The 10,000-nt window shown below is 45.0% G+C and overlaps 1 protein-coding gene across 1 annotated transcript in view; it reads left to right on the top strand.

The window, feature by feature from the left end:
• Positions 1-8,753, top strand: part of LOC308173506 (calcium-binding and coiled-coil domain-containing protein 1-like) — a gene marked incomplete at both ends in the record, with an annotated part of 16,047 nt that extends 7,294 nt beyond the window's left edge. Inside the window, one exon of the mRNA XM_080548536.1 lies at positions 7,832-8,753. Coding sequence (XP_080404662.1) covers positions 7,832-8,753 — 922 coding nt within the window. The remainder of the gene's footprint in view (positions 1-7,831) is intronic.
• Positions 8,754-10,000: the final 1,247 nt, after the last annotated feature.

The raw sequence follows: 10,000 nt of genomic DNA, 5'->3' as shown, positions 1-10,000 counted from the left end.
TGCACAGCTCATGGTCTCTCTTGTTCTAATACTAACATCTACCATGCCTATCCCTTCTCTCTCTCCCTCTCTCTCCAGTGAGCTCGCTGACTCCCCCTTGTGGTAATACACTGAGAGGTCGGACCGAGGCCACAACAGCCATCGAGATGCAATATTCATAAGCTTATGAATCCTACTTACATATCATGTGTGATAATAGTGTGTATTTTACATATTGAATTGATTATTTCCTTTGAAACAAATGTAGAAAAATAAGATTTAGCTACCTTATTGTAATAGTGCCTATATTCAATGAATGTGGCATAGATATGTTATCAATTTTGCTTAAAAACATAACATTCTTTAGAGTTTACACTTGTGTCATTATGTATTAACAGTTTGTTTGAACATATAGATTATAATACAAGTAAAACTAGATAGAGATTTAGATTGAGATATTCTTTGTGAAAAAGTGACTAAATTATATGCAGTAATACCATGATTATTACTGCCATACCAATATTTACAATGACTGTATTGAATAGTGGTCTATTCCAGGGCTGTGCTGGCTTAGCATTTGAACTTGGTGGACGACTGCACTGTAAAACAGATGCAGACTTGTTTGAAACAAGTGGTTTAAAGCAACACATGGTGTCTAGTAGACAATAACAATGCACATTTAGCTTTTTTCAAGGTGTTATGAGCCGTATTGAGGAGTGTAAAGGTATGTGTGTGTGTGTGTGTGTGTGTGTGTGTGTGTGTGTGTGTGTACTGTAGGTTTGTCGAAGTGTGTACAAGAGTGATAGAACGAACAGGTGGTTCCTATTGGTCGTGTGGTTTATTTATGTGTAGACTTATTGTATACGATCCGTACGTTGTCTTAAAGAGTGCTTCACACTGTGAGGATGACTTGATGTAATAAAACAATCTCTGTTTACCGATGGATGCTCGCCTACTGTGATGTGGATGAGACGCTGTGTCTCACAGAGGGACGTCTGGATGGAACAGAAGGCTTGTCTACTCTGCTCTGTGTGTCTACTCTGTCTCTGTGTCTACTCTGTCTCTGTGTCTACTGTGTCTCTGTGTCTCTGTGTCTCCTCTGTCTCTGTGTCTCCTCTACTCTCTGTGTCTACTCTGTCTCTGTGTCTACTCTGTCTCTGTGTCTCCTCTGTCTCCGTGTCTACTCTGTCTCTGTGTCTACTCTGTCTCTGTGTCTACTCTGTCTCTGTGTCTCCTCTGTCTCTGTGTCTCCTCTGTCTCTGTGTCTCTACTCTCTGTGTCTACTCTGTCTCTGTGTCTCTACTCTCTGTGTCTCCTCTCTCTGTGTCTCTTTGTCTCTTACTCACTATGTAATTTTCTCTCTCTCTGTATCTCTCTCTCCCTCTCTCTGTCTCTCTCTCTCCACCTCCCTCTCTCCCTCTCTCTCTGTCTCTCCCTCTCTCTCGCTCTCTCTCCTCAGTGCTTCTTTTAGTGATATTCACATTGCATCCTCTTGCCTCCCTTCATTCTAAACACTCACACACACACACACACGCACACACACACACACGCACACGCACACACCTGTACCCTAACTGTCCCCTCTAAATCCCACCTTCTCTACCCAGCCTCCTCCTCCCCCCACCTCCTTCTCTGGGAAGGAGAAAAGGAGCTCATTATAAAATCAATGGTTTAATGTAGCCGCTTTTATAGCTTTCTCAGAGGAATTGGTAGAGTCGCACTGAGGTAAAACACAGTCAGTGCCCCACCACCTTAATAACACTACCCCCCTCTAGTACTGGTCCCTCTCTGCATATCCCCTCGCGTCTAAAAAATCCTTTACGTTCTTAATCTATAGACTTAATATACACGTAGGCTCTCTTCGGTCCCTTGATGATATATCTTCCCAGCTTGCCTTTATCTCCTGATGCATCTGACCACCCACACACTCAAAACCCTCCCTGCTGCACCCAAGGGTAGGAGCAGGGTTAGGGCTCTCTGTCTCCCCCACCTTTCTCTCCCCCCCCCCCCTGCAGTTTTTTTTATATTTTATCTCCGAGGCCCTAGTCTCTCTCCAGGCAGCCGAAAGGCAGATCAAATATAAATGAAGACAGAAAGACATAAAAAAGGGGAATAAAATATACTGCTCAGCCCCCTTAAATCCCCCCACCCCGACTCGCGTTCCCATGGAAACCTGCCTTGGCGCAGGCGAATATACGAGGTCGTTAAAGGCTTCCTTGTAAAACAGTGTATAATGTATGGACCCTGTTTTAATCCTTGCACCGCTTTATCGATCTCTGTTTAATGAAAGTTAATTATAGCAATCATTTAATTAGCAGTCCTATCCCACTTTACTGCATTCTTTCTCTCTCCCTATTACTAAAAATGACCGTGCTGACAAAAAGCATCCATCACTCAATGAAGGGAGGTGTGTGTGTGCGCGTGCGTGTAAGTGGGCGTGTGTGTGTGTGTGTCTGTATGTGTGTGTGTGTGTGTGTGTGTGTGTGTGTGTGCGTGTGTGCGTGCATGTGTGTGTGTATGTGTGCATGTGTGTGTAAAGAGTTATGTGTGCATCCTTTCAGGCAGGGAGACCTACAGTATCCTTAAATAATACAGACAACAGCTCGGCTATCAGAATACCAAGTCAGACTGTAATGGCCTAGCCCAGGGGTTGGCTAGCTGTTCTAGAGGTAGGTGTGGTGGTCAGACTGTAATGGCCTAGCCCAGGGGTTGGATAGCTGTTCTAGAGGTAGGTGTGGTGATCAGACTGTAATGGCCTAGCCCAGGGGTTGGCTAGCTGTCGTAGAGGTAGGTGTGGTGATCAGACTGTAATAGCCTAGCCCAGGGGTTGGCTAGCTGTTCTAGAGGTAGATGTGGTGATCAGACTGTAACGGCCTAGCCCAGGGCTGGTCTAGCTGTCCTAGAGGTGGGTGTGGTGATCAGACTGTAATGGCCTAGCCCAGGGGTTGGCTAGCTGTTCTAGAGGTAGGTGTGGTGATCAGACTATAATGGCCTAGCCCAGGGGTTGGCTAGCTGTTCTAGCGGTAGGTGTGGTGATCAGACTGTAATGGCCTAGCCCAGGGGTTGGCTAGAGGTAGGTATGGTCAGGTAGGTATGGTCAGAGGGCCATGCCAGGAAGCAAGCCAGTGAAAACAACTGCCCTGTAGTTTCAGTAAAGCAAGTGCAAATGAACATGCTTGGTCTATCGCACAGTGTCTAGTATACCTATATTTATTTATGATACTGGGTAGGCTACCAGTCATGAGGTTATAAGTTATTCAACACACCAGGCGAATAGGGGTTGCCCAAGTCAATAAAGTAGCAAATAGGCAAATAAAGTAGCGGAATAGGTCAACCCTGTTTTGTCGGTTATACTATGTGGCAAACCTTTCATTCAGAACGCCAGAACGAGGGGGGTTTGTTAAACTAACTGTATCAACAGCGATACGTTTTACATTTCCATTTACACTTTGGGCATTTATCCAAAGCGGCTTACAACAAATAGATTTTGTCTAAGTAATGGAATCATCTATCAATCAGTCATGGCAAGGAAAAGTTATTTATGCTAGGGCCAGGGGCCATTTGCAGTCATAATGACAGAATAATTTAATTATTTACAGTAGAGAAAGGGGGGTAGAGGGGTAAGACGTCTTAGGAGGGACAGTTAAGGTGTAGTCTGAAGAGTCTGAATAGCACACAGGTAGCTTTACTGACATGTTTAAGGAAGGATGATGGATGGATGAATGATGGATGACTGGAATTACTCTATCAACTAAACTTGAAAGGTAAAAAAGTGTCTTTTTTTTACATTGAGTGGTAATTGAAGGTGCATGAAAGGCCCCGAACACGCTGGTGCAACAGGAAGGGAGCGAAAACACACCTGGGCGTATCGCCAGAACTTCTCTCTGCCTGCCTGCCTGTCTGCCTGTCTGCCTGCCTGCCTGCCTGCCTGCCTGCCTGCCTGTCTGCCTGTCTGTCTGCCTGTCTGCCTGCCTGCCTGCCTGTCTGCCTGCCTGCCTGCCTGTCTGCCTGCCTGCCTGCCTGCCTGCCAGGCCTAGCCACACAAGCACCTGAGAATTACGAGCAGGGTGTGTCAACCTAAATGAATTATGGTATGTCAAAGTGATATACCTTTGAATATTCCTTTTTTTTTTTTGAGTGGGAGCAGTCCCACTCGTATTTTTCATTTTATTGGACAGATATAGTGAAGACAGACAAGAAAGTAAGGAGAAGAGGGCATGTCAGCAGGGCATGGGCCGCATTCGAACCCATGCGGACATTAGGTGTGCACTGTTAGACCGCGGCGATAGACGACTGGACCGCCCCAGGCCACACTTTTGAATAGTCCTGAGTGTGTATGGTGACATATAGATAAGACAGCAGATATATCGGTCAAACAGGAGAAAGAACAGTGAATTGTCTTTACTACCAGATTGACTACATCGCCCTCCAGTGTACAAACCAGGTGAAAAGCGTACTGTATGGCACTGGATTTTAAATCGCAACGACAAAACACACACTAAACACACACACCTCATTCAGAAGAAGTTTCTTTATAAAAACGAAGAAAATCTGGAAAGAAAAACAACAACATCTATACGTACATGAAGAAACAACAGCCTTAGTGACAGCTAAAGCCTTGTTTATGTTTTGTAAAAATAAAAATAAATGGGACAACAACAATAACAACAACAATACATAAAGCGAGGTGAAGTTGCTAGGTGACAGCAGAATCAAAACACATCGACCAACATACCGGTTTATTGATCTAGACAAACAACAAACTGGGGATTTCGTGTTCTTGTTCAAACACACTTTTAAGGCTGATGAAATCCCTGAATTCAAATGTATGATTTTTTGCACCCTATCGTTTTCTTTACAAACGTAATTGAACAAGTCATGTTATAGGCTATTGGTTATGAAAAGTAACACCAACAAATAAGGGGAAAAAATATTTAAAAATTCAAGAAAAGAGTAGTACATTCTTTATAACAGTTCATTATCTTATACAATACCCAACAATCCTCAAGCATTAAAAAGACAGAGCTTATCATCAATAATAGTAAAAGCCGTATAAATCTATGCAAATACAAACTCTGAAAAAATCCACACATATTTCAAATTCATGGCCAAATTGAGATACTTCATGAACAATAACACTGCAGTATTTGGTTATTCTTTGGCCAATCTGTGTCAGTGATAATATCAATATCATCACCAGTGAACGATCACCACTGAATTTGAGTTGTCTTTGAAAAGTATTTTGTCCAAAATATATACTTTACCATCTTTAACTATGTCTGTACCACTACAGGAAAAATATAAATGGATTCACAAACTACAATCTACATCATCTCATTCTAATTTGGTCGTGCTTGCTAAGTGCTTGCTAAATGCACAAGCACCCTGGCTCTTTGCTACATCAGTTTAGCTTAAAACATAACACATTGACTATATATAATAAGGAAACAATGAACACATGCGTATATAAATCAATGTCCTTTATTCATTAGTACTGCTATTTCAAACACCTCCCAAGTCCAATGAAGATGATTGAATATTCTATTTTGACCACGGTACTACATACTGCTGATGTGACTAATATTGTGAGATTAGCAGACACACGAACACACGCACACGCGCACGCACACACACACACACACACACACACACACACACACACACACACACACACACAACAAAATATGGCTTCTGTCTTGAATGAATGCTGTCAGATATCTCATCTCTGTAGCAGCTATGTGTAATACGGTGCTGAGGTTTAACACAAGTGTGTGACTGATTCTCGTCCGACTCCAAGAGGGTTTGGCTGGGAGGGAGTGGCCGGTCAGTGCTGTGACTGTTGAATGCATAAATCGCACTCTGGAATAACTAATGGTCTCACAGTCACCGCACACTTGAAATTTTCACTCAGCATAATATCCATGCTTTACAGCCGCAGACTTTTACAAGTCCACATCGCTGTGTGTGTTGGCCATGCCTGTCGCTAAGAGGCCAACATTATACAACCCAATGTGCCCATGGTATGCAATTGGAGTGTCTGCTACAGTATATATAGGGGTTTGAGTTATGAGCATAATTAACCTGTTCTTTTATCATAGTGAGATCTGGTCTCATACAGTAATGCTTGGGGTTAGTGGAGTGGGGTTTATACAGAAGGACTGGTCTTGTCTGGAGTATAACAGCTTCAGAGAACTAATTGTAATCATTCTAAAAGGATAAACTCAAAACCCGGCAAAAAAACATGAGTGATTACATATGAGAAAATAGAAAAAAGTGAAATAGCGTCAACCAGGTATTAAAAAAAGCAGTTATTTATTTTTACAACGTCCTGGATTTTGCATAAACGATGAACTTCAGGAATGAGGAATGTTCTAATATGACTGTAGTTAAAGAATCAACCATATTCTTCGACAAAACTATGGACACTATAAATTCCAAAAATCTCATCTGTGCTATTATGGTAAACATACAAAACACCAACTTTACTTTGAAAATACAGATAATGTGAAATATACTCTCTCTCTCACACACTCTCTCTCACACGACACACACACACACACACACGCACACGCACACGCACTCTCTCTCACACCCTTGCACGCACAAACGTGCATACACACACAAGTACATCTACTCACCTCCCACACACTCATTCCTGTTACAGACAGAGCATAAATGGCTTTCTCCTTCTCGTGAATTTGCATATAATTTCAATATTGCTTCTTTAAGTAAGAGATTTTCCACTGTTGAAATGTAAAAAAAAAAAGTTCATGGATGTTACTAACGGTATGACCTCTTTATTCCATCAAACATAATTGACTAGATCTAAAGTTAATCTTGGTGTCATGTGGTTAATCAGTGATGGATAGTTGTCCCTCTGTAGTTAAGCTTCTTATTATGGCTTAAGTCGATCAGGCTAATGCTGTTCTCAAGACCGCCGCACCTGAGCCTTGGCTTGGCCAGGGGCCTGTTGGCAGTCCTCTCAAGACTCATAAATGTTCTTGATTCTGCACACAACACATACCTGACGCCCCCGCGACTACTCCTCGACTGAGAGAACGGGAGAAGGGATCCGTCAGGAGGGGAGGGGGGAGGGCCCTCCCGTTACATGTGAATCCCTTGTTGAATGGCTTGTTGATGAATAGAGAGAGTCATTCTTTTTCCACACACACAACCGTGTTGTTTTCTTTAGCTTTACCAACTGGTGAGATTTGGTCCTGACAGAGTCGCCCTGAGTCAAAAAATTGGCATTAAAATTGACTGTGCATGTACACATGTAAACAGAGTGTGTGTGTGTGTGTGTGTGTGTGTGTGTGTGTGTGTGTGCGTGTGTGCGTGTGTGTGTGTGTGTGCGTGTGTGCGTGTGTGTGTGTGTGTGTGTGTGTGTGCGTGCGTGTGTGTGTGTGTGCGTGTGTGTGTCAAAGGCTTTAAAACAGATTAATTTGTTTTGATTGGTCTTATGCCCTCAGGACTCATAAGGGCTCAGAGTTGAAGGATTAGAGATCAGTAGAGAACTGCCAGTTAGGCTTATGTTGAGTTGAGTTGGGTTGCCAGTTCTATAAACTAAGATCAGTTTGAGATTGCTCAACAGACATCAAAAATGACCGAAGCATGAATATACAAAAACAACAATAAAAAGAGAAGAAGGAAAAAAAAAACGCATTGTAATATACATATGAATATAGGATAATAACATATGAAAAGGCGTACATGTTTTTTGGGAAAATCATACAATAAGAAAACAGATACGGTAAAATGAGATATGTCAAAAAAAAAAAAAAAAAAAATATGAATTCTCAAAGGCAATTTTTGTGGCAGTTTGATTTCCACACCTAGAGTTTGGTTGTTGCAGTTGTCGTTTCGTCACGTCTTTAGCACTTAGCACAGCACTTAGGACAGCCCTTAGGACAGCTCTTAGGACAGCCCTTAGCACAGCCCTTAGGACAGCCCTCAGGACAGCACTTAGCACAGCCCTTAGGACAGCCCTCAGGACAGCACTTAGCACAGTCCTTAGCACAGCCCTTAGGACAGCCCTTAGGACAGCTCTTAGGACAGCTCTTAGGACAGGCCTTAGAACAGCCCTTAGGACAGCCCTTAGCACAGCCCTTAGGACAGCACTTAGGACAGCCCTTAGCACAGCCCTTAGGACAGCTCTTAGGACAGCCCTTAGGACAGCCCTTAGGACAGCCCTTAGGACAGCCCTTAGGACAGCACTTAGGACGGACCTTAGGACAGCTCTTAGGACAGCCCTTAGGACAGCCCTTAGGACAGCCCTTAGGACAGCCCTTAGCACAGCCCTTAGCACAGCTCTTAGGACAGCCCTTAGGACAGCCCTTAGGACAGCACTTAGGACAGCCCTTAGGACAGCCCTTAGCACAGCCCTTAGCACAGCCCCTAGGACAGTCCTTAGGACAGCCCTTAGCACAGCCCTTAGCACAGCCCTTAGGACAGCACTTAGCACAGCCCTTAGGACAGCACTTAGCACAGCACTTAGCACAGCCCTTAGGACAGCACTTAGCACAGCACTTAGCACAGACCTTAAGACAGCCCTTAGGACAGCCCTTAGGACAGCCCTTAGGACAGCCCTTAGGACAGCCCTTAGGACAGCCCTTAGGACAGCACTTAGCACAGCTCTTAGGACAGCCCTTAGGACAGCCCTTAGGACAGCCCTTAGCACAGGCCTTAGGACAGCCCTTAGCACAGCCCTTAGCACAGCACTTAGGACAGCCCTTAGGACAGCACTTAGCACAGCCCTTAGGACAGACAGCCCTTAGCACAGCTCTTAGGACAGCCCTTAGCACAGCACTTAGGACAGCCCTTAGGACAGCCCTTAGGACAGCACTTAGGACAGCACTTAGCACAGCACTTAGCACAGGCCTTAGGACAGTCCTTAGCACAGCTCTTAGCACGGCTCTTAGGACAGCCCTTAGCACAGCCCTTAGGACAGCCCTTAGAACAGCCCTTAGGACAGACAGCCCTTAGGACAGCCCTTAGCACAGACCTTAGCACAGCCCTTAGGACAGCTCTTAGCACAGCCCTTAGAACAGCCCTTAGGACAGTCCTTAGCACAGCCCTTAGCACTTAGCACAGCTCTTAGGACAGCCCTTAGCACAGCCCTTAGGACAGCCCTTAGGACAGCCCTTAGGACAGCCCTTAGCACAGCCCCTAGGACAGCCCTTAGGACAGCCCTTAGGACAGCTCTTAGGACAGCCCTTAGCACAGCCCTTAGGACAGCCCTTAGGACAGGCCTTAGGACAGCCCTTAGCACAGCCCTTAGGACAGCCCTTAGGACAGGCCTTAGGACAGCCCTTAGAACAGCCCTTAGCACAGCACTTAGCACAGCCCTTAGGACAGCTCTTAGGACAGCCCTTAGCACAGCCCCTAGGACAGCCCTTAGGACAGCCCTTAGGACAGTCCTTAGGACAGCTCTTAGCACAGCCCTTAGGGAACGTGGTGGAGTGCATCTCCTAGGGTCCACCACGCCGAGCTGCTGCCTCTCAGGTGGAGCGAGCGTCTCCTCGTCATCATCCTCTTTGTAAATGACACAAGGTTGGAAAACAATAACAAACGAGTCAGTCTTATTGTTGGCGCAGTGATCTCTCATGGCCCTTTAAATGTCTGCCGCCTCTGTGAGATTTAGTGCTTTTTTCTCTCTCTCTCTCTCTCTCTCTCTCTCTCTCTCTCTGTCTCTCAGTGGTCTCCCTCTCTCTCTCTCTTTCCTAATTTCTCTAGAAGACTAGAAGTTCCACTTCCTCCTAAGGCCCTGTAGGTTCAGCGCACATGCAGGGTTTTACTCTCCATCTTTGTGTGTTTGTGTGTGTGTGTGTGTGTTTGTGTGCCTGCATGTGTGTGTGTGTGTGTGTGTGTGTGTGTTAATACGTGGGACAGCAGAGGTAAGTGAGTGCTAGGTCTTAGAGAGGACCCTTGTTATGGGAGATGGGGGGGGGGGAGTGGGTGGGTGGGGTGGGCATGTTGGGAGGAGAACACTTGGCAGTGTGGATCTGTTGGTTTGGTGATGATG

This window comes from Nansenia antarctica (genome assembly GCF_963989245.1).
Source record: "Nansenia antarctica genome assembly, chromosome: 18".
Lineage (NCBI taxonomy): Eukaryota > Metazoa > Chordata > Actinopteri > Argentiniformes > Microstomatidae > Nansenia > Nansenia antarctica.
The sequence above is the reverse complement of the archived record's forward strand: the minus strand, read 5'-3'. Positions and strand labels throughout refer to the sequence as shown.